This window comes from Heterodontus francisci, chromosome 18 (genome assembly GCF_036365525.1).
Source record: "Heterodontus francisci isolate sHetFra1 chromosome 18, sHetFra1.hap1, whole genome shotgun sequence".
Lineage (NCBI taxonomy): Eukaryota > Metazoa > Chordata > Chondrichthyes > Heterodontiformes > Heterodontidae > Heterodontus > Heterodontus francisci.
Genome location: NC_090388.1, coordinates 81,439,664 through 81,465,402, shown reverse-complemented (window position 1 = coordinate 81,465,402; position 25,739 = coordinate 81,439,664). Strand labels below are relative to the sequence as shown.

Below are 25,739 nucleotides of genomic sequence, written 5' to 3'. Positions count from 1 at the left end.
TTCAACTTTGATGGGGGCACAGAATGGGCAATAACAGATCAGTCATTTGTCAGCCCATCTGAATTTCCTTTCCACGCAAGTTGCATTTTACCTCCATAATGTCCACTCCTTTTGAGTTCAGCCATTTACAAAGAGTACCACAATATCCCTCCCATTGTACCAGCAGGACTGAAAATAAAAGGCTCGTCAGGGGTATCCTTCTTGCATACTTTCGAGATTATAATGAAGAATTTCTGAGGCTTTCTTGATCAGCCACCCATTGGTGAAGAGCAGCAGAAGCTCTCTTGATCACTTGAAGTTATGGTGATTTATTAGGTGTTCAAAGCCTGGGATGCAAGGGTTTCCTGAATTCTTCAGATACAAGACGAATGGCCATCTGTAAGTGTTAACAAGGCATTTATCTTCATTCAGTAGCACAAACTGCTGATTTAGTCTTCAAATCTAAAGTGACTTCTACTTGCTTTGTAAGAAAAATTTATCAGCATTCAAATAATGCATTTGATGTGACGATTTGTATACCAAACCATAACGTATATTCTCAGCAGCTTGAGAAAAGCAAGACAGCAGTGATCAAAATTCATGGCTTTGCCAGAGAACAGTTGAGGCAGAGACCATTGTATCTTTTAAAGAGAAAAATGGATTAATATTTGATGCTGAAGATGATACAGGGCTATGAGAGAAGGGATCAGTTTCAGATTAACACAGAACAAGATAGTGGGCTTGGTTCTAGATTGGTACAGGACTACGGGAAGAGAGAGGACCAGGAGCTTAGTTTGCAGCTGTTACATGACTGAGGAGAAAGCGGGATACATTTTGGATTAAAACAGGACTATTAGGAGACAATGGGCCCAGAAGATTAGCTTTGGATTGCTCTAGTGGACCCGAGAGACCAAATGGCCTCCATCTGTGTTGCGAATATAATCAGGCAGTACAGCTACAACACTGGCATTTACCCAACAATGTCAAAAATTGCTCAGTTATGACCTGTCCTCAAAAAGGAGGGCAAATCCAATCCAACCCAACCAATTACTGTCCCTTCTTAATCAAAGTGATGGAAGGTGTCGTTGACAGCGTAAATGGCACTTATTCACCAACAATACTCAGTTTGGGTTCTGCCAGGGCCACTCAGCTCCAGACGTTATTACAGCCTTGGCATAAATATGGACAAAAGTGCTGAATCCAAGAAGTGAGGCAAGAGTGACTGCCCTCGACATCAAGGCAGCATTTGACAGAGTGTGGTATCAAGGAGCCCTAGCAAAATTGAAGTCAATGCGAATCAGGGGGTAAAACTCTCCACTGGTTGGAGTCATACAGAGCACAAAAGGAAGATGGTTGAGGTTGTTGGAGGTCAAACATCTCAGCTTTATGACATAGCTGCAAGAGTTCCTCAAGGGAATGTTCTAGGTCCAACTATCTTCAGCTGCTTCATCAATGGCCTTCCTTCCATTAAAAGGTCAGAAGTGGGGATGTTTGCTGACGATTGTAGAGTGTTCAGAACCATTTGCAACTCCTCAGATACTGAAGGAGTCCATGCCCGCATGCAGCAAGACCTAGACAACATTCAAGCTTGGACTGATAAGTGGCAAGTAACATTCATTCTGCACAAAATTGCCTAGATTCTGGAAAGGTCCCAGCAGACTGGAAAATAGCTAATGTAACACCTCTGTTCAAGAAAGGAGGGAGACAGAAAGCAGGAAACTATAAGCCAGTTAGCCAAATATCTGTCATATGGAAAATGCTAGAATCCATTATTAAGGAGGTTATAGCAGGATATTTAGAAAATCATAATGTGATTAGGCAGTCAACAGGGTTTTGTGAAAGAGAAATTACATTTGACTAATTTATTAAGAGTTCTTTGAGAAAGTAGCAAACAACGTGGATAAAGCGGAACCTGTAAATGTGGTGTACTTGGATTTCCAAAAGGCATTCGATAAAAGGTGCCACATCAAAGGTTACAATGCAAAATAAAAGTTCATGGTGTAGGGGTAACATGGATAAAGGATTGGTTAGCCAACAGGATGCAGAGAGTAGGGACAAATGGATCATTTTTGGGTTGGCAGGATGTGACTAGTGGAATGCCACAGAGATCAGTGCTGGTGCCTCAATTATTTACAATCTACATCAATGACTTGAAGGGACCGAATGCATGGTAGCTAAATTTGATGATGACACAAAGACAGATAGGATGGAAAGTTGTCACGAGGACTTAAGAGTCTACAAAAGGGATATAGATTGGTTAAGTGAATGGGCAAAAATTTGGCAGATGAAGTATACTGTGGGAAAATGTGAACTTGTCCACTTTGGCAGTAAGAATAGAAAAGCAGATTATTTAAATGTTCCGAAGAAGGGTCACTGACCCGAAACGTTAACTCTGCTTCTCTTTCCACAGATGCTGCCAGACCTGCTGAGTGAATCCAGCATTTCTTGTTTTTGTTTCAGATTTCCAGCATCCGCAGTATTTTGCTTTTATTTAAATGGAGACACACTACAGAACTCGGTGGTAGAGGGATGTGTGCATCCTGGTAAAAGAATCACAAAAAAAAGTTAGCATGCAAGCTCAGCAAGCGATTGGGAAGGCAAATGGAATGTTGTTGTTTATTGCAAGGGAAATAGAATATAAAAGTAGGGAAGTTTTGCTACAGCTGTACAGGGCTTTGGTGAAACCATACCTGGAATACCGTGTACAGTTTTGGTACCTTACTTAAGAAAGGATAAAATTGCATTAGCAGTTCCGGGAAGGTTCACTGGACTGATTCCTAGGATGAAGGGGTTTATCTTATAAGGAAAGTTTGAACAGGTTGGGCCTATACCCATTGGAATTTAGAAGAATGAGAGGCAATCTCATAGAAACATACAAGTTAAACGGTACCTGGATCTGCACCTGAAGTGCTGTAACCTGCAAGGCTACGGACCAGGTGCTGGAAGGTGGGATTAGATCGGGCAGCTAGATTTTTCAGCTGGCGCAGGCACAATGGGCTGAATGGCCTCTTTCTGTGCTGTAACTTTTCTATGGTTCTAAAGGTGGATGCTGGAAGGATGTGTCCACTTTTGGGAGAGATTAGAACTTTTATAAATAAGGGGTCTCCTATTTAAGATGGAGATGAGGAGAAATTCTTTTCTCGGAGGGTGGTTAGTCTGTGGAATCTGCTTCCTCAGACAGCAGTAGAGGCTGGGTCATTGAATATATTCAAGGCTGAGTTAGATAGATTCTTGATAGACAAGGGAGTCAAGTGTTATGGGGGGCAGACAGGAATGTGGAGTTGCGGCCACTTTCAAATCAGCCATGAACTTATCAAATGGTGGAGCAGGTGCGAGGGGCTGAATGGCCTACTCCTGCTCCTAATTCATATGTTCATAAGATCGTATGCACAAGTGCCAGGCAATAACCATCACCAACAAGAGAGAATCTAACCATCTCCTTTTGATGTTTACAATCATTGAATTCTCCCATCAACATCCTGAGGGTTACCATTGACCGGAAACTAAACTGCACCAGCCACATAAATACCGTGGCTACAAAAACTGATCAGAGGCTGGATATTCTGCAGTGAGTAACTCACCTCCTATATCCCCAAAGCCTGTCCACCATCTACAAGACACAACTCAGGAGTGTGATGGAATACTCTCCACTTGCTTGAATGAGTGCTATTCCAACATCCCTCAAGAAGCTTAACACCATCCAGGACAAAGCAGCCCGCTTGATTGGCACCCCATCCACTACCTTAAAACATTCACTCCCTCCAACTCCAGCACACGATGGCAGCAGTGTGTACCATCTACAAGATGCACTGCAGCAACTCGCCAAGGCTCCTGCGACACCTTCCAAACCCACAACCTCTACCACCTAGAAGAACAAGGACAGCAGATGCAGGAGAACACCACCACCTGCAAGTTCCCCTCCAAGCCACACACCATCCTGACTTGGAACTAAACTGCCGTTCCATCACTGTCGCTGGGTCAAATTCCTGGAACTCACTCCCTAGCAGCACTGAGTGTATCTACACTACATGGACTGCAGAGTTTCAAGAAGGCAGCTCACCACCACTTTCTTAAGGACAATTAGGGATGGGCAACAAATGCTGGCCTTGCCAGTGATGCTCCTATCCTATGAATGTATAAAAATACTGGCTGCCTGCTTATATGCTCTCAGAGAATTTAACTCTGGCTAAGTGTATAAAGGCCTCCTGGTGTTAAGGTAAGCCATATAAAGCAGTCATTGATGATCTCATTTGGCAGTTTTCCTACACAGGAAAAAGACTACAGAAATGCAAATAGTGTCTTCGAGAGGAGGAGAAAAAGTGAAAAATGAGAAGGGGAGGGGGGGAAAAAGTGCTCTTATTACCACAACCTTCAGAGTTGTATAACTGAGGAAACAGATGTTAGCACAAAAAATTGTATTGATTGTTCAAGGCTGTATCAAATGAACATTTGCCAGAGAATTTTCATGCAATGTAGCTTCTCCACCATCGCCAGAGATTAGACATTCTGCTTGTTATGCAATAACCTCACTTTCAATAGCAAAAGTGGTTGCCTTTCACAATTAAGGACGAGCAGCCTCCAGTATTGAAGCCACAACCAAAAGCACAGATTGAGAATAGGAATACCCCAGCAGACAGATTCCATTTTCACTTGTGAAAGAAAGACTGATGACTCCAATGAACAATGAGGTACTTAATCACAACCCAAGAACAATATGCTCGCAGAATTTTGTATTCCAATATCTCAAAAATAATAAAGTGAAGTATTGTTGTTACTGTTGAGAATCCCAGTAAGAAAACTCTACTGCAGATGCAAGGTTTACTCACAATCTTGTATGTAATTCAATAAACTGACTTGCTCTGCATGACAGAGATATTTGCTAATTAGAATAGTACAGTCTAGCACTCTCAAAAATAACTAGTTCTTATTCATTCACTCGAGACATCAGTCTGCCTAGATGTCTCCTGGGTATGTGCTTGAATAAAAAAAGGATAGTCACACATCTGGATACCATCTGTGGATAAAGTGTTTTTTCTCAAAGAGCCTTTATGAACAAAATCCTTAGCTTGCTCACACTCCTATGTGCATGCACAAGGCTTTCATTTACTCATCAACCTCTGCAAACAAGCGTTCACAGAGAAGTTTTTCCCCAATTACACAGTGCCCAAATTCTAAATTCAATCTGCGGTACCAAGAACTTATACTCCATAACGGCTTCCAAATGACTTTGTTTCCAGTATTCTGAATTCAGTATAAAAACAGCACAGATTCACCATTAGAAAACAATGGTAACTCAAAGGGCGGACAGAAAAAAAAGAGACACATTTCTGGTCTAAATCAACACTAGAACAAAATAGGAGCACAAAAGGCTCATACTAAGTTTACTTCAGTGAGTGCTACAGCACTGGGGTGCAGTTAAACCGAGGCCCCATCTGCATTTGCAGTATTCAGGTGGATTCCGAAGATCAACATAACGCTATTCAAATGGGCAGGGATTTTTAATCCTGGCCAACTTCCTTGCTTACTGAATAACACCAAAAAAAATAAATTAACGTCATTCATCTCATTGCAATTTGTGGGTCACTGCTGGCACCAAATGGCTTCCTGTTTTCTTTCCTGCCACCACACTCCAAAATATAATTTTTTCCAAGTCCTCGAAGACATTTTTCTTTCAATTTCAAGCATTTGCCACTGTTATTACCTTGGCAAATATGAAACAAAGTCATCTTGCAATGCAGTATTCTTTGCCTTCAGAGACACAAACAGCATTTCATTAATTAAAATGCTGCCTTTGACTCAGATAAATGGAGTACAAGAGATCCAACTTGCTTCTGGGAAGTCAACAGGTATAACTGCATCAAATGTATAACTACATTTAGCCAAAGCAAGTTATAGCAATAATGTCTAGAGTCCTTTGTGAACACTAAGGTAGTGCAGAAGAACAGTAGACATTGAGCAGGAAGGGAAAAAGGAAAAGAAAGTTGGGAGGGTTTTTAAAAAGGAAACCTGTGAAGGCTGAGAAGGAAAATTACAAGACAGAGGATTTAGAGGGCAAGCTCCAGAACGCAGGGAGGGAAACAAGTTGGTGGAGAAACGTAGAGAGCCTTACAGCTGAGACAGCGAATAGTGATGGAGGAGGGAAAGCAAGGCAGCAGGAAACAGAGGCCTATAATTTACTGGCAAAATAACAGTGAGGCTAATGGCATGCGCCATTCTTCATGTGTAAATGCTACAACAACTTCAGGCAAGGACAGATGCGCAGTCGAGTGAGAAAATTGGCAAGTTGCTGCCTGGGATGTGCGACTCTAAGGTTAGCTTGGTGAAAATGGCATCTTGCTGATTGCCTCATCATTGAACATCAGAAATTTTCTGTACTTGCACAATAGATACAAACTAAACTTGCCGCACAAAAATTTAAGCCTTGTCCATTTTAATCCAAGCATCTTTCTAACAATGTGATAAACATTAATTATTGCTAATCAACCGCTATGGCAGTGAAAATTAATTACAAGTGTGAAGTCTCATTCCATCAGGTTTTTTTTTTAAATATAAAATTTTAAATCTTTAAGCTTTTCCTTTCTATCTCTTTTCCCAATTTAATCTCTCTTTTCCTCTCTTTCTCCAACTGATTTGTCATTGAATTCAGCTACTCTATTTAACACTTCCTTCTCAGTCCTTGTTAATTTCATAATCCTTCAATCATATTGGATAAGGAAATACATGCTTGCTTGCTTTGTTCATCAGGTCCCAGATGTCTGGTTTCCCTCACAGCGAGGGTATCAGCTTGCACTTTCAGCGACTTGCCGCATAAAAAATTTGAAAACCTAAACCTGCAAGGGCAAGTCTGACCAATGGCAGACGCCATACACTTCACTCCTACAGCAAATTATGGCCCAGTGTCAACTGATGTTAGGAACAGAGGATGCATGCAGGGATGGAGATCAGATATTTATGTATACTTATAAATGCTTCCCGTGCGTATTACATAAAGAATATATTACAGAAGTAACATATAAATGCTCTGCAACTAATCAATTCCTCCCCAAGATCTTATGGGGCTGGGGGCTGGGGGGGGGGGGGGGGGGGGGTGAAAATAGAGGCCTGCTACCCGACCTGCACCCGATGGGATCCGATGGCATGTGTTGGGTTCTGGTCGGGTCGGACACACACAGTAAGTGCTCTGCTGGTAAAGTATTAAAAATAAAAAAATAAAAACTTACCTGAACTAGGAGTCTGGGATGAAACGGAGTCTGCGCAGTGAGCGAGTGACGTCATCGCGCATGCGTGCAGCTTCTTGCAGGCTCGGTGTCAGGAAGGTAAGCAAAGGGATGGTTGGGTTTGGCTGGGTCAGGTCGAGTAGTGGCGGGTCCTCTGTGGTTCAGTTGGGTTCTTTTTCCTGACCTAAAGCAGGCCTCGGGGGTGGGGGGGGGGGGGGGGGGGGTTGCAGCATTCATTCAGCTGTAAAAACAGTGACTGTGCACAATCTTCTGTTCACAGCCAAAACAGTTCAAAATCACCACAAAAATACAAGATTACAAGATTTCCAGCTTGAGTACTGTGTGCATTTCTGGTCACCTCATTACAGAAAGGATGTAATTGCACTAGGAGAGGGTACAGAGGAGATTTATGAGGATGTTCCCAGGACTGCAAAAATGTAACTATGAGGAAAGATTGGATAGGCTGGGGTTGTTCTCCTTGGAACAGAGAAGGCTGATGGGAGATCTGATTGAAATGTACAACATTTTGAGGGGCCTGGATAAAGTGGAGGTGAAGGGTCTATTCACCTTAGCAGAGAGGGGTCAGTGAAGAGGGGACATAGATTTAAAGTGATTGGTAGAAAAATTAGAGGGGGGAAAATGAGGAAAAACCTTTTCACCCAGAGGGTGGAGGAGGTCTGGAACTCACTGCCTGAAAGGGTAGTTGAGGCATAGACCCTCAACTCATTCAAAAGGAGTCTGGATATGCACCTCAAATGCCGTAATCTGCAGGACTATGGACCAAATGCTGGAAGGTGGGATTAGAATAGGTGGATAGTTTTTCGGCCGGCACAGACACGATGGGTCAAGTGGCCTCTTTCTGTGCCTTAAATTTCCTATGATTCTATGAAGCAGTTAACTATGAATGATCCCTAACCAAGTTGAACTTAAGGGCTTCATTTGTTGACATTATTCAGATACTGTCAAGCAAAGTGCTTCTAAAATAATAGGTCAGATCTTGCTGAAAAATAATGGCGTGTTAATGCCTAGCACCATTATTAATGTGTAAACCTCTAGAACTTGCTGCTCAGTTTACTCCGTTCTGCCCCTTTTTAAGAACTTGCTGGATTTGCACATTAAATGTCCATTAAAAACTTGCCACAGAAAGTTAAGAGCGCAAGTACTTTTTAAACAACAATTGTAAATGGCATGCCAAGCAACCTCTGACAATTTAATGGTTTAATTTCATTCATGCATGCAATTAATTGTTAGATTTTAAAAATGTCAAAACTAATTTGTTTACTTTTCCTTTGTCTCTCTCTCAATCCAATCTTTCTTTTCCTCAGTTGAATTCTTGTTCTGTACCTAATTTGACTAATTCACCCAATCTAAGTTACCTCTTTCACTGTCATTCCTCCATTTCTTTCTCAATCCTTAAATCTCAGTGATTAAAAGAGATACACTGTTGGTCGCAACATTCACCAAGGTCCCAGCCACCCTGTTGCCCATGTAACAATGTTATTGCCTTGCACTTCCAGAAAGTTATGGTGCAAAAGAAACTGAGCTGAAGGGTGCAGAAAAGTGTCAAACTGGGCATGCCTTAAGTTGCCCTGTTTCAGTAAGTTCCAGCCCAATCTTTTCAAAAGATATTTTCTAAAAAAAAGTAACTGGTTTCCCAAAGTCACCATTTTCTGTACAGTATAATCTTGCACAAAGGGTAATATTCAGAATAACATGTACGGTGATACAAGAGTTGAAAGTCCATCAACAGCATTGTCCTCAACAAACCAGATATTGAGAACTCAAATTTACCAGTGTGTGCACTTTCTACAGGACAATTATTCATCCGGCCAAGGATCCTTTTCTGGCCCAAATTTTAAGCTGTAGAAGTCACTCAGAGTTTCTGATCATCAAGTTACATTTAAATGGCCAGAATAATTTTTTTTAAATAAACTTTGTACATCGTCCAATTTGCAAGTGTGTGATTAAGAAAAAGAATGCATTCACACAGGGAGACTTCTGCAACTGGCAGCCACATTAACATAAACATGTCAGACTTTTAAGATTGGTGGCAAGGAAAATCTGTTTTTCACTAGGTCTTCCTGGTTGCCATCAATCGAACTAGAGCTAGCAGATGTTATTTCAATGACGTGGCATGTATTTGTAGGCATGTCTATCCATTTTCTCTGTGCTAATGCTATGATGCAACATCAAAACTCCAATAATGACTGCTGAGCAAAATGGCACAGGCACATGCTTTTTCCATCAGTTCACCAGGAAGATCGACACTTCCATGCATTGATCACAAGACTTGGTCTATGATATATAAAGCCCTATATAGTGCCTACACACCATTTTAGAGTGGTATTACAATTTCTCTTGGCAGATGGGCACAGGTAGGAATTATGTAATACAACACTATTCAAATTCAGACAGAACTGGAAATGCCAACTTTAATTCAAAGCCAGGGCAAATATTAATGATAATCTGGTGATATTTTCAAAACAATAGAAAGTGACTATATGAGGGCATGTAAGCTGCATGAACAACACAAGCTCTTGCTGTAAAGTATCACTAGAAAAGTAAGTGACTTTTATAATAAGCTAATGTCTGCCACCAGCTCCTACACACGGGTTTCAAGAACCCAATGTTGATGCAAAGGGAACTTGCCAGTTGTATCAAGACCACAAGCCAATAAAATACATTAAAAAGAAAATTCTTCCCAGCTGCAGTAAATATGCAAGTTTACTCCAGCTGTTGAGTTCAGGAGCCAGCAGTGCTAGTGCAATATAAAACCAGCTCAAGCCAGTAATGATCCAGCTCTCCTTAGAAATTGAACATATTCTGGTGCAACCCAAGGGAAAAATATACAGGATTTTCCTTTAGTCAACCTAACAAGGGAAATCTGGTACAGCATTGACTGAAGCTGAAGAGGCTTGCAGCATGCATAGCATCACAAAGCAGCAAACTTTGAAGGCACACAGTAATTGCATCAGAATTCACATATCCATCATAGGTTCTAAGTATTGGAACCAATACAGGGCTGACATTAAGTACATTTAGTTTAGAAATCTAATTCCGTTCCAATTCAAAATAAAACCTGTAAATTGTAATTAAAAATCAGTCATCACATCGTCCTTCCCATTTTAAATTAAGATATGAGGGAGGAATTAACACCCCTCATTCACATTGAGTGTCTTGGCCTCCTCTCTTGAAGGCACTAATTTATGATGGCTGCAATTCTGCAGAGGCTGGCCACTATCCTATATCTTCTCTACCAATCCTTTGTATACCCTCAGGTGGTCATGAAAAATAGGAATATCCAAATATTTGAGGATGCTCCATCAACTAAAATATGCTAAACAGTAAGTTTCCAGTCAACATAAAAGAAACTGAAGGTAATGTTATTTCGATAGATGTCTTTCTATTGGTTTTGATAGAACTCCAAATGCCATGGACTGATTGATGACTACCTGAGAGAATGTTTTAAGCTCGATAATATAAGCTACTACTAACAAGGGAGGCTTTTGCTGACAGTACATAATTCAGGGGAGTTTGTAGGAATAGTTAGAAGCATGCTCACAATTTAGAGCTATCCTAACTTAGACCAGTTACTTAACATGAAGCCAGCATATAAAAAGCTTGTAGCATTTTGGTAATTGATAGTATTTCTATGTTAAATGCAACAATTTCAGCTCCATTTTTAAAAACAGCATACATAGAATGCAAATGGTTTCCATTATAATTTGTAATGTTAACTAGTTGACAAAAGAGATTGTTGTGTGCACTTTGAAGCCTTTCATACGATGGTGATCAAATAGTCCCTGAATAACCCCCAAAAAATGCCAGCGTCAAAATAGTTTGTTCATGGAAGTTTCTGTAGTTTTTAAATAATGGAAAGATCCCAGGAGCTGGCAGGTTGAAATGAACAGTCAAGCCTCCAAGGCTACTGGCAAATATGGTTTTCATTCCATGCTGCTCATCAGCCATTCTGACTTATTTAAACAATGACACACATGCCATTTCCCCACAATTCAAAGCATAGTTCCAATTTGAAGCTCTCAGTGATGGAGAGCTCCGACAACCAATTCCGAGACCCCCACCTCCAATTACACAGACTGAAGTATAGTGGAGTGCTCTCTACAGCAGATCCATCTTTCAGCAGTGGTGGAAAACTAGCAGTAACTGATTAGCTATTAATTATACAACCTGCCGATTTTTCATTCCATTGACAAGCAGGTGGGGTGTATAATGGGTGATCTGCTACCACCAGTTTTTCTCCACCACCCAGAGTTAAAATCAGCCCCATCTCTCGTATATTCTTGGACATAGATATGGGTGACTGAATTCAAGCAGCCAGTAACAAAGCTCAGCATCAATTAACTTGGGGGTAGTCAGCTTGAAAATGGCAGTAAGGATGCATACTTATTTTAATGAATGAGGAAATTGATGCATTATATTTTGAAAACTATATTCTGTCATTTTATTTTCTGAATAAACTTGGTTGCTTTCAGTTGTGTCTCAGCTCGATAAAAATGGTTTACAGTCTGCCTTCTGTGAAGACAGAAAAATGTACATAGCAGCATGTATAATATTGCAGTACCCAGTATATGTCGCAAAGATTCTGTTACAATTCCTGAGGTTAGGGAATAATTTAAACAGATATTAAAGTAAATGGATACACCCTGGATTGTAGGGGAAGCAAGCTCTGCTTACGCAAGTGACTGGTGATGCTGAACCAGACAGAATATGTAAGCAAAACTCACTCAGCTGCTTATCATGAATCTCGCATATGAAAAAACTATATACTACTACAAGAGGTCAAAAACTAAACACGTGACAAACAGAACTGTTCATTATAGCAGTTACACCGATATTGGATCACGGGTTATATGTTTCTCTTCTAAAAAGCATGAGGTACAATGCTCATTTCACTGTATAAAATAAAAGGAGCAAACTTTACCAAATATATATCAGAATCCTTGAAATCCATTCCTTAATAGCGATTGCAGTTACTGTAGTTCTGAAAACAAGCTATTGTGTGGTTTGCCATGCTTAACATTGATTACTATAGGAATTGCAAAATAAAAAAAGTTAACAAGGCCACTGATTTATTATCATGACTGAAAAAAGATGTAATTAGAGAGTTCAATATCCAATATACTGACAAAACTTAGAGTTCCATTTAATGAAAACTGTACCTGACTTAGTCACCATAAACGAGCATCTTTGATTATCAGTAATACTTTGACTTCTGACCGGTACAGTCCTTGCTATCTCTTAAATGAGGGGAATTAAATGCCATTTCAACACGCCCTCTGCACCCTGTTCACACTGGCATTTTTATAAAAAATCGTTCTGCTTACATATGATGACTCCAGAACCAAATTAGTCATCACAAATAAAAAACTGAGAAACAAATCCAAATTCCAATCCATTAACCCGGTAAAGGCAAAGGTGGAGCAGCTGCACAGTGAACATATATGACAACATTTCAGTGCTCAGCAGTTATAAAACTGTATTTCATTCTTGAGTTATCAGAGGCCACAAGACACATGCAGTGGGAACAAAGTTTTCCAATGAGTCTAGCATCAACATGACAATCCTTTTTGACAATTTTCTCCTTGCAGGAAGTGAATGGAAAGGGTGGATGTGGGGCACAGGGAAGGGAATTAAACCAGTAGTAAATGAGTGCTTTATGACTGTTCCTCCCTTCTTCCTCCCCGACAAAAGACCTGGTGACCACTTTGAAAAAGGAAGCACACCCTCACCTGCCAAGACTGTAGGGCTGAACTCTGAAAGGAAGGTCCCCCTAGGCAAAACGTTTCCAAGTAAGCCACCATCCCATTCTCCCCATCGTCACAGATGCCGATGACAATGAGATCACGTGAGTTGAGAACTACCAATAAGCAATCAACGCAAGCAACATAACTAACACCAATGCAGGACACATTTAGCTAACCTGTTGGTAATAACCGGCACCAGGACAAGGACTTCGTGCAAATATAGTTTTGAAATGTGATACATTGTAGAAGTGGTTCAACTAGTCCATCCCAATCCTCAGCTTTGGAGTGTTGATTACAATATAACTCATGGTGCAAAGTGGCACAAAAGTGGATACCAGGGTGACGTAGACTGGCAAATCTGACGTTGTTCAACCTCCCTCCAAGGGTAAGAAAATAAACACCGGTAGGACCAGTTGGATGCTTCTGTACTGACAAACAAGAACATAACACAATAAGAGAAGTCGGCCATTCGGCCCTTTGAGTCTGCTCTGCCATTCAACAAGATCATGGCTGATCTTCTACCTCAACTCCAACTTCACACACACTATTCCCATATCCCTCGATTCCTTCAGTACCCAAAAATCTGTTCAATATGTCAATAGCCCTCTGGGGTAGAGAATTCCAAAGATCCATATCTCTGAGTGAAGAAATTTCTCCGCCTCATCTCACTCCTAAATGGCTGACCTCATGTTCTAAATTCACCAGAAAGGAGAAACATTTTCTCAGCATCTATCTTGTCAAGCCCCTCAAGCATTTTATAAGTTTCAATGAGATCACCTCTCAGTCTTCTAAACTCTTGGGAATACAGGCCTAATCTGTATTTCTGCATAGGACAATCCATTCATCCAAGGAACCAGTCTGGTGAATCTTTGTTACATTCCCTCTAAGGCAAGTATATCCTTCTTTAGGATTGGAGACCAAAACTGTACACAGTACTCCAGGTTTGGTCTCACCAAGACCCTATTGATTACCAAGGCCCAGTAAGACTTTTCTTTTAAACTCTTGTAATCCAGATGTATTTAAATTTATTAGTTGCTGTGCCACCCATCTCTGTAGAGCTTGAGCAGTTCTCAGCACTGGCATAATCTGGACCTGGCATGCCCGGTTTTCTTCTACTTCCGCTTCTTTTCTAGTTTCTCGGTCATTACATTAGCAATATAATCTTGACAATTGCAAATGTAGCAAGTTGAAATATCCACATAGGGCATTCATCATGGCCAATAGTAAAGCCTGATTGGGCTTGAAGTAATGGTTCAATCCTTTCTGCTAGATATTAGACAATTCTATCGATCAGAGTTCATAATTCTGGCACCCAACTACTGATGCTAACCAACTCAACACTTTTTTCAGTCCTGCAGCTGGCTTTCTTCATTTAATCATTCACTAATTTGCCTCAATCAGCATCTATTCACCTTTTATTTTTTCAATATTATACAGCTCTTCATTAATGTTACTCCCCCATTTTTACTCAGATTCCTTATTCCCCTTCCTTCAGCTCAATACATTTGTGTGCAATATGCCACAACTTGAAGATTTCTCCAAAATTGACATAGGTTCTCAATCATGCAAGTGGCATAAAGCAGCCCCAATGCACACAGATTCTTTGTTACCTGAGTTACCCAGTTCCAGAAACTTGTTTTGACAGATATAAGTCCAGGCATCTAGTGCCACAAAGAGACTAAACATAAAACCACATCAAATAGCCAAATCATAACTACTCATTAGCTTGTTCCCAGTTATAAGGCAATGTTAAGTGCTTCTTCAGACTTAATGGACCCAGCAGTATGCTTACAACTAGAAACTGTATCTTACGAAAAATTTACAGCAGAAACAGGCCATTTGGCCCAACTGGTCTATGGCAGTGTTTATGCTTCATACCAGTCTCCTCCTACGTAATCAGCATATCCTTCTATTGCTTGATCTAGCTTTCCCTTAAATGTATCTGTTATTCGCCTCAGTTATTCCACATGGAAGAGAGTTCCACATTCTAACCACTCCCTCAGTTAACAAAGATCTTGAATAATTTGGATGGTTGCCCCTCCCCAGTTAAGCAATTTCTCCCTCATGCAAATAAAATCAAAAATACCCAATTTTCAAACAATAATTTTCAGAATGCAAGAAAAGAATTATATTACATTGCTTAAGTTCTCACAAAACACTATCTTGTCAAAGCAAACACATTTGTTCACCTTGTTGACCCATTTACTCTCAAATAACAAAGCCTAGTTATAAGATTTTCATTGGTACTATGGAGGGAAAACAACATGCAAATCACTATATGGCAGATCCAAACCCCAAAGGAGTAACAAGTTTATGTTAATTAACAACAGTACATTGATCCACCATATTGCATCTACAATTAACTAGAAAATTGAGAAAGCAATAAGATGAATGACCAGTTCATTTGATTTTTAGCAGCATGGGCTAAGGGAAGAATGTTGGACAGAACAACAAGAAATCTAGATGCAAAACTTAGAAATGAATCAACCAACCATGCACCTCCAATGATAACTTGGGTTGTCATATTGGGCAGGCACAGATTTGGAGGAAAGCCTGGCCACAAACTCTTGTTTAAAGCCTGCCAGGTACAATGACAACTCCACAACGCACTGCCACTGGATGCCAAGGGGCACCTCATCATCTTCCAAATGGGACTCTGCCCCAGGTCGTATCAAAACCAACATCCAGCACAACTCCCAAGTAGCAAGAAGGAAGGTGGGGGGTAAACTTTTGGAACGTGATTGACAAATTTCAAAGATGTTTTCACACTGCCCCACCACTGGAAGTGATATCACCCAATGTTAAAAATCCCTTCCTGAGCAAAACAAGCCTAGGGACTGACAAAACCCAACTCCAGACACCGAGAGTCGCAGAACCGGGAACAGCTGTAGATAAACCGACGGAATTAACCCAGGCCCACATCTCCAGTCAATCGTGCAAGTCCTAGTCCTACCGTTGTATAAAAGGCTTCGCACTGTCCCGTCGACAGATTGAGCTCACTGAGCTTAGTATCCCAGTGAAGGGGATCGCTGCTGTCGCTGTCCAGCGCTTCCATAGCTACAGCTCGGTACCGTCGCCTATCACCTCCGCCTACCTCCCGTCAGTGTTTGTCTCGCATCAGCCGGAAGTGCAAAGGAAACTCTAACTGACAGCGGTGTTAGCCAATCGGTCATCAGGTAGCTCCCGAGAACCCTGACTCTATTGGCTGCGGGTTCAGCCAATCAGTTTGAGCCACTTCGCCTTTCTGACCGTAGATTCCTCCCGCCCTCTTCCTGTCAGTTTGAAATGGAAGGCGAGCTCGTGGGGGGAGGTGCACGTGCCGCGGGGGTTGGCTGGGGCTGGGGCTGGGGCTGAAGTGCTGTTGTTGTCATGTGAGCGAGGGAATTGCCTGACAGAAATTCCTCAGTTGAGTCTCAGTTGAGTCTCAGTTGAAGTGGGGGCTGTCTCCGATCGAGGCAAATGGGGAATGTCGCACAAACAAGTGAGTAGTTTATGTTGAAGTTAGGATGAGAAGTAGTGAGCATACCCCAACCAGGTACATGCTGATGGAGGCAGGAAAGAGAGAGGGAGAGAGAGCAGGGATGGATAGAGGGATTGGGAGGTGGAAGGAGAGAAGTGCGGATGGGAGGTAGTGAGGAAAAAGTAAAGGTCAAAGCTGGAATGGTCAAAGGCTGGAGGAGGATGGGGAGAGGGGAATGGAGAGAGCTGGCTACAAAACTAATATTGGGACTGGAGCTAAATTAGATAACTCCAGTGAAGACCTAGCACCCACTTCTGCGGGGGATGGTAGCATTGCGGTAATGTTACTGGACTAGTGGCCCAGACTAACACTCCAGAGACATGAGTTCAAATCCAGCTGCTACATCCATAAGCTTCCCTCCATCATAAGGTCAGAAGTGGGGATGTTCGCTGATGATTGCACAATGTTTAGTACTGTTCGCGACTCCTCAGATACTGAAGCAGTCCATGCCTGTATGCAGCAAGACCTGGACAATATCCAGGCTTGGGCTAATAAGTGGCAAATAACATGCGTGCCACACAACTGCCAGGCAATGACCATCTCCAACAAGAGAGAATCTAACCGTCTCCCCTAATGTTCAAAGACATTACTGTTGCTGAATCCCCACCATCAGCATCCTGGGGGTTACCATTGACCAGAAACTTAACTGGGCCAGCCGTATAAATGCTGTGGTTACAAGAGGCTGGAAATACTGCAGAAAGTAACTCACCTGCTGATGCTCAAAACCCTGTCCATTGTCTACAAGGCACAAGTCAGGAGTGTGATGGATTATGCTCCACTTGCCTGGATGAGTGCTGCTCCAACAACACTCAAGAAGCTTGACACCATCCAGGACAAAGCAGCCTGCTTGATTAGCACTCTACTTTCACTTCCTCCCCCACCAGCGCACATTTGCAGCAGTGTGTACCATCTAAAAGATGCCCTGCAGCAACTCGCCAAACCTCCTTTGACAGCATCTTCCAAACCCACGACCTCTACTAATTAAAAGGACTAGGGCAGCTGGCACATGGGAACACCAGCAGCCACCAGTTCCCCTCCAAACAACACACCATCCTGACTTGGAACTATATCGGCGTTCCTTCACTGTTTCTGGGTCAAAAACCTGGAACTAACAGCACTGTGGGTGTACCTACACCAGATGGACTGCTGCAGTTCAAAAAGGAGGCTCACCACCACCTTCTCGAGGGCAATTTGGGATGGGCAACAAATACTGGCCTTGCCAGCAACACTCGCATTCTACAAAAGAACAATGGAAAAAACAAGCTACAGTGAGCTGAATAACCTCAACTACCTCAAAAGCAAAATGCTGCGGAAGCTGGAAATTTGAAATATAAACAGAAAATGCCAGAAGTGCTCAGCAGGTGAGGCAGCATCGAAAGAGATAAACAGAGTTAATGTTTCAGGTCGATGATCCCTCATCAGAACTGGGAAAAGGTAAAGATGTAATGGGTTTTAAGTGCCTAATTGAAATATGTGCTTTTCCTCAAGCTTACATTAAGCTTCATCGGAACACCACAGGAGGCCGAGGACAGAGACGTCAGAGTGGGAGTTGGGCAGAGAATTAAAATGACAGGTGACTGGAAACTCCAGGTCTCAATTACTGGCTGAACAGAGGTGTTCCGCAATGCCGTCACCCAGTTTGTGTTTGGTCACCACGTTGTAGAAGAGACCATGTTGTGAGCAGCGAATACTGTACAATAAATTGACAGAAGTACAAATAAATTGCTATTTCACCTGGAAGGAGTGTTTGGGTTCTTGGACGGTGAGAAGGGAGGTAAAAAGGCAGGTGCTGCATCTGCTGTGCTTGCACAGGAGGGTGCTCTGGGAAGGGGAGGGAGTGATTGAGGAGTGGACAAGGGTGTCACAGAAGGAATGATCCCTTAGGAAGACTGGGAGGGGAAGAGATGATGTGTTTGGTGAGGCATCATGTTGGAGGTGGTGGAAATGTCAGAGAATGATCCGTTAAATGCAGAGACTGATGGGGTGGAAGATGAGGACAAGGGGAACCCTATTATAGTTCTGAGAGTTGATGGACTCCCACAATGACACTTGCTCACACCCCTCTTCTTGTATGGATTCTATTTCATTGACCCAGTTTCTCCATCTCCATCGCATCTTTTTCCTCAACAGAGAATTCCCTGCCATCGTGGTTGACAGGGCCCTCAACCATATCCGTTCCATTTCCCGCATTTCTGCTCTCACCCCTTTTCTCTCCCATACATCCCGCCTGCAGAACCTGATTTCCTCTCCTGCCTCCTTTCCCTGCCTGGCTTAAAAACTTTTACATCTCTAAGCACTCCAAGTTCTGACAAAGGGTCATCGACCTGAAATGTTATCTCTGTTTCTCTCTTCAAAGATGCTGCCAGACCTGCTGAGTATTTCTAGCATTTTCTAATTTTATAACTTACAATGCGTAGCTGGTTAGTGGTGGGCTAACATACCATAAAGGCATACGTCTGCCCCCAATTTCTGGTCACTGCTTCCTAACCCAAATTTCTCTCTGCTGCAACAATCATCTGATTTTATAATGCTTCTTTGTGATTTCCAGAAGGATGTTTCCTTTTTATCCTATTACCCAGTCATTGACAGAGAAGGAAGGTTCCTGACTGCACTCTGGAGAGCATAGGGACTTGAATTTACTGATAGTTGCCTCATCAGTAACTTTGGATGCCTGTGGAAAGAAGGAAATAAACCTGATGATTGATCCCTGGCTGACTGCCAATATTGTAGTTTACTGAAAAATGTTTAGTTATAAATTCGATTTTAATCATTTAAAATACACTGACAATTCCAAAGAAGGGACAAGATTAAGTTAGACCAAGTTACACTTCCAGTGTAAAGTAAACTACCTATGTAAAATAGCTACCATGAAGATAACAGAAGATGAATTAACCATGAATGCTCAGATTAAGTGCATTATAATTACATTTAGGAACATAAGAATAGGAATAGTCCATTTAGCCCCACAAGCCTGTTCTGCCATTCAATGAGATCATGGTTGATTTGTGACCTAACGCCATGAGGCCTTTTCCTCATATCCGTTAATATCTTTGGAATCTCTGATTTAAAATTTACAATTGATTTAGCATCACTTGCCATTTACAGAAGAGAATTCCAAACTTCTACCACCCTTTGTGTATAGAAGTGTTTCGTAATTTCACTGCTGTAAGGGCTTGCTCTAATTTTTAGACTATACACCATAGCCCTAGACTCCCCAACCAGCGGAAATAGTTTCTCTCGAACTACCCTATCTGTTCCCCTTAATATCCTGAAAATTTTGACCTTCTAAATTTCCAGGGAATGCAATCTGGGTTTGTATAATCTCTCCTCATAACATAACCCTTGGAGTCCAGGTATCATTCTGGAAAATCTATGCTACACTCCCTCCAAGGCCAGTATTTCCTTCCTAAGGTGTTGTGCCCAGAACTGCTCACAGTACTCCAGGTGTGATCTAAACAGGACTGTATAGCTGAAGTATGATTTCTATCCCATTGTACTCTTGCCCTCTAGATATAAAGTTCAGCATTCCATTAGCATTTTTTATTTTCTGTACCTGTTCATGACATTTTAATGGTCTATGTACCTGGAGCCCCCCACCCCCACCTAGTCTCTTTGGCTGGAATTTTACCTTCGGTGGACCGGAATTTAGAGATTGGGACACTTCCAGAATGTGCAAAATGTCTGCAAATGAAGCTGAGCTGCTAAGTGGTAGTAGGAAAGTATATTCATGAATTCTATGCACTATTTCTGAGGAGCATTATTCAAGCAAGGTAGACAACTGTCAAGGGTTGAAGGCATCTCAATCTCTAATTACTTGGATGGTCGAAGAAAACATTTCTGCCATGCCCCCTTCTGTAGTGAAGCTACGATTGGTTTTAACACTGGTTTGCTAGCAATATCCTGTTCAAAGGAACTGGTTCTGAGTTTGTAACAGCATGCGCACTTTAGAAAAACACTTTCTAGAGCATATTAATTTTTAATGAATAATTTGTTTTGTATATAATAAATTCAAAGTTGGTGGCACCTTTCAACAGTCCCAATTTTAGGGGAAGATCTCAAACATGTTCTGACTAGAGTGGTGGTCTTGATTTTTGATTCTCCATTTTCTTCAGCTAATCTTTTTTCAGTGCTTCACTTTCATTGCCTGTCTTCCTGCCGGTTAGTATCTAATGCAATTGAATCACGCACAAATGCTCTGTACTGCATTTTACATAAAAAACATTGGCTACATGAGGCTGGGACAGTTTGAGCTTGAAGGAGTGTTGAGAAGAAAAAAGATACACAATAGGAGATAAATTTAGAGTCTAATGAATGTTTTGGTTTACTTTCCTTTTTTACAGTTTTGTGCGGAGCTACTGGATTATGGTGACCGACAAAATTAAATTCCATTAAAAAAAATTATATAGGATTCTGAAATTGTTACCACTGCTTCATAGAGATAAATGTTGCATTGCCTAATATTTCTTTTCTTAGTCAGTGTATCTGTTGAAAGGTTTCTGTTAGGCAATATTCCATTATTAATATTTCTTTGAGGACTCATGTTTAAAAGATGGTGAAAATTGGTTCATTTGAAAGACTGAGGAGATGCCTGGATTTGGCTTTTTTTAAAGGTTACTGGAAGAACACTTTGGATTAAAAAAAAACTTACTGAAGAGACAGTGAAGTGCTAAATAAACATAAGGAGCCTTGCTGGCTATTGAAGTTGTTTACAGAGAAGTCGCATGTCTAGGTTTATGGTTGTCAGGAGTTTTGGCTTTCTGATTTCGGCTGGGACTGTTTGAATGCTCAGTTGGTGTATAGCCTGCTAAGAGAGAAGCCACCCAAATCATCCTTTGTCACCTGTTTTGAAAAATCTTCTGAGAATCCAGTGTGATAGCTGAAACCACGGATGCAGTTATACTTCCGAAAAGCTGCAAGACTACTCCTTGTGTCTCCTGAACATAACTGCTCCAGAAAGATCCCAGTGACAGCCGTCTACGTGTACCCTGACGCAAGACCACAGACCATCTGGAACATTCCATATCTTATCCTTTTTCTTCAAGAATTGACAGTAACTTCGCCAAAGTATTTCTTATTAAAGTTGATCTCTGCAGAGTCAGTTTTTAAATTTTTCTTTATTTTCTTCTTTAACTGTGTGTGTGTGTGTGTGTGTGTGTGTGTGTTAGGTTATTTTAGGAAGATAGATATATTTCAAACTGTGTGTTAATAAGCTCTGTACTTTTATCAAATAAGTCTTGTTTTATAATAAATCAACAATTTTGTTGTTTATTAAAGAAACCTGGTTGGTGGATTTTAATTCTGAAACTAATATAAAGTATATCATTGGCCGTATCGGTAACTGGGTAAAACATTTAAATATATGTTGTGACCGGTGGAATAGTGGAACTAGAGAAAGACAGTACCTTTCTCTAATCTTGGTCGTAACAACACCCTATAAAGAAACACCAAAAATGCCACAGTGACAGGGTTAAAATGTAGAATGGACCCAGGCCTTTAGCAAGGAAATGCTACAAAGTCTATTTTTTACTTTTTTTAAAAGGTGTCTTTTGTTACAGTTCCTTGCAGGGTTTTTTTGAGATTGTAATAGCCTAAATAAATGCCAAATATGTATTGCAAGGACCATGGTCACTTAGAATACTGCATTTACGTATTATCTCCAAAAGCATCATGTTTACCTGGCAAGTAATATAAGTCCGTGCAGTTCTGATAAGGGGAAATGAGACTTAAGGAGTAGAGCTGGAACATCAGACTTGGAGAACCCAGCCACAGAATATGAAACAAAAACAACTAACTGTATATCTGTAGCAGTGAAGTGGTGGCTCTTAAGTTTGGCAGAATAATGGTAGTCATGGGTTAGTGGCAGCAAGAGTATGAAACTTCTGTAGTAATTGACCTTACTGTATATATTGATGTATTATAGCTGTTCCTACCCTACTGCTGCATAAACTATATGCCTGCTGCCATTCTGTCTTGGAGCAGGGGTAATGCAGCAGCAAAATGGGAGCACAACAGTATAGTTGGGATATGCAGTAAACTCAGTTGATGATGGCGGTCTTGTGCTCTTACTTGAGAGAAACAGGACTGGATCTCTAGTTCTCATTGCTTTTCACCATTGGGAGTTTTCCTCGTCTCATCTGGATCTGTTGCAAACTAATTGATAGAGATTGATTTCTATGTCTTGTTACGACCAAGGTGGGAGGAGTGCACTGTCTTTTCTAGTTCCACTTCTCCACAGGTCACAATATATATTTCAATGTTTACCCAGTTACCGATAAGGTCAATCATAGACTCTACTCTTTATTCCAGAATAAAATACACCAACCAGGTTTCTTTAATAAACAACAAAATTATCAGTTTATTATAAAACAAGACATAACCAGTAAGGAAGCAAATCATTAACACACAGCGTGAAATATGAAAGTTTCCTTTTACCTTAGCCCCTCACACACACACACACACACACACACACACACCGGTTAACTGAAAAGAATAGAGATTTTCTTTTTAGAGCTTGGTTACAAAAAAAAGTCAAAAAAGAATACTTTGGCTAAATACTTGCTAATTCTTGAAGAAAAAAGAGAAGACATGGAAAGATGTCAGTTTGTCCCTTTTTGGTTTGGCATCCCAAATATGCATAGACGGCTGTCACTGGGATCTTTCTAGAACAGTTCTTTTCAGGTGATGTTGAAGATCAGTTTGGCAGGATTTCCAGGAGAAATGCGACAACAGGGGTTTCTGAAATAAAAACAAGAAATGCTGGAAATACTCAGCAGGTCTGGCAGCATCTGTGGAGAGAGAAGCAGAGTTAAAGTTTCAGGTCAGTGACCCTTCTTCAAAACTAGCAAATATGAGAAATGTGAAAGGTTATAAGCAAGTAAAGTGGGGTTGGGGCAAGAGATAACAAAGGAGAAGGTGTAAATAGGACAAGGTCACAGAATAGCTGACCAGAAGGTCATGAAGCAAAGGCAAACAATATGTTAATGAGTGTTGAAAGACAAAGCATTAGTGCAGATAGGGTGTTAATGGACTGTAGGTTGAACAGCCGCAAGTACAAACATGAATAAAAACAGTGGGTAAGCAAACTGAACAAACTAAGATTAAATAAAATAAGCACAAAAATATATTAAAAAAATAACTGAAAATAAAAGTAAAATGGAGGGCCCCGTCATGCTCTGAAATTATTGAACTCAATGTTCAGTCCGGCAGGCTGTAGTGTGCCTAATCGGTGAATGAGATGCTGTTCCTCGAGCTTGCGTTGATGTTCACTGGAACACTGCAGCAATCCCAGGACAGAGATGAGAGCAGGGGGGAGTGTTGAAATGGCAAGTAACCGGAAGCTCGGGGTCCTGCTTGCGGAGTGAGCAGAGGTGTTCAGCAAAGCGGTCACCCAGTCTGCGTTTGGTCTCCCACATTGTGAGCAGCGAATACAGTATACTACATTGAAAGAAGTACAAGTAAATCGCTGCTTCACCTGAAAGGAGTGTTTGGGGCCTGGGATAGCGAGGAGAGAGGAGGTAAATGGGCAGGTATTACACCACCTGCGATTGCAGGGGAAGGTGCCATGGGAAGGGGACGAGGTGGTGGGGGTAATGGAGGAGTGGACCAGGGTGTCACTGAGGGAACGATCCCTTCGGAATGCTGACAGGGGAAGGGAGGGGAAGATGTATTTGGTGGTGGCATCACGCTGGAGGTGGCGGAAATGGCGGAGGATGATCCTTTGGATATGGAGGCTGATGGGGTGGAAAGTGAGGACAAGGGGAACCCTGTCACGGTTCTGGGAGGGAGGGGAAGGGGTGAGGGTAGAGGTGCGGGAAACGGAACAGGGCTTTCTGGCAGGCTTTCCAGGAGAACTGCAGCATCAGTTTCTCTATTTCTTACAGTTGATTCTCAAAAAGTTCTCAAAGAGATGGAAGAAGGTGTTGATGGTCACTGCTTTCTTGGCTGGTTTACTCCAACTGCCTTCGAAACAGTTCACACCCCAATACACTGTCCAAAGCGAAACCAAAAACAATATCTCAAGAGTCAAGCCTCCTGACCCCTATAAATCTTGATCTGCCACTTCTCTAAACATCTCAAGTCAAAAAGCCCCTGCTTGGTATTTATCTGAAGACAGATGACTTCCAGTAAATGTTGTTTTCAAACTAGACCTCTCAGTGTCATTTCAATGACCCCTGTGAAAAAAAAGTATCCATGGAATCCTTTTCAGTTTTCCCAAATAAAACAATATGCATAATTCGAAAATACATTAGTCCTCAAAAAAATACTTAACAAAAAATCCTTGGAGGAATGAAAAACCATTTTCAAATGCCTTTCATTACGAAGAGTGGGGGAAAAAACAGATGAAAAATATTTTTAAACACATTTTCACACTCATACTCATTCACTCTTTACCTGTAGCTAATACAGTTCTGCTTTGTACCATCTTTACACTCGGATAACTCAAAGCAAAGTTAAATCCTAGACAAAGCATCCATAATCACATTATTTCTTGCTGCAATGTGGATAATCTTTAAGTGATAAGTTTGCAATAGTAAACTCCATTGGAGTAGTCTGGCTTTCTGGTTTTTGAATTTTTCCACAAAGGCTAGAGGATTATGATCAGTATATACCAGTGTTTCTCTGTAGTTGTGGCGGACATAGACCTCAAAATGCTTAAGAGCTAGTAATAAGCCGAGGGTTTCTTTTTCCACTGTTGAATATCTTTTAGTGTCAATTTAGCTTTTTGGAAAAGTATCCCACTGGCCTTTCTATGCCTGATTCGTTGTCTTGTAATAGAACTGCACTGACCCCCAGGTTACTATCAGCAATTGCCACCTTGAAGGGCTTCGTGAAATTTGGAGCAGCCAACACTGGTTCATTAATCAAAATGGCTTTCAGCCTCTCAAAAATGGATTGTATAAGCACTTGAAGAGAAAAAAATTGCAGGGCTATGGGGAAAGGGCAGGTGAGTAGAATTAGCGGAGTTATTTTTGCTGAGAGCCAGCACGAGCTGGATGGCCTTCTATGCTGTAACCAGTCTATGATTCTATGATTTTAGTTTACAACTGTTCTTAGGCATAATAAAATAATTAGATTGTCACGCTCTGGTAGGATATTTCTCTGTCGATGAGGTATCCTAGAGTCGAATAGTCAGATGCCACTCAAACTCTCTTCAGGCGAGTTCGATGATCAGTCTGTGATGGGTAAGTGTTCACGGCACTTCGTCTTCAGCAGGCATCACACAGATCTTTCAGCAAAGGGTGTAGCAACAGATCTACT

General features: G+C 41.3%; 1 protein-coding gene across 1 annotated transcript in view; it reads right to left on the bottom strand.

Annotated features, from left to right (window-relative positions):
• The window catches only part of creb3l2 (cAMP responsive element binding protein 3-like 2), a 96,251-nt gene extending 80,173 nt beyond the window's left edge, over positions 1-16,078 (bottom strand). The window contains exon 1 of the mRNA XM_068051064.1: positions 15,915-16,078. Coding sequence (XP_067907165.1) covers positions 15,915-16,016 — 102 coding nt within the window. The 5' untranslated portion in view covers positions 16,017-16,078. The remainder of the gene's footprint in view (positions 1-15,914) is intronic.
• Between the last annotated feature and the right edge of the window lie 9,661 nt (positions 16,079-25,739).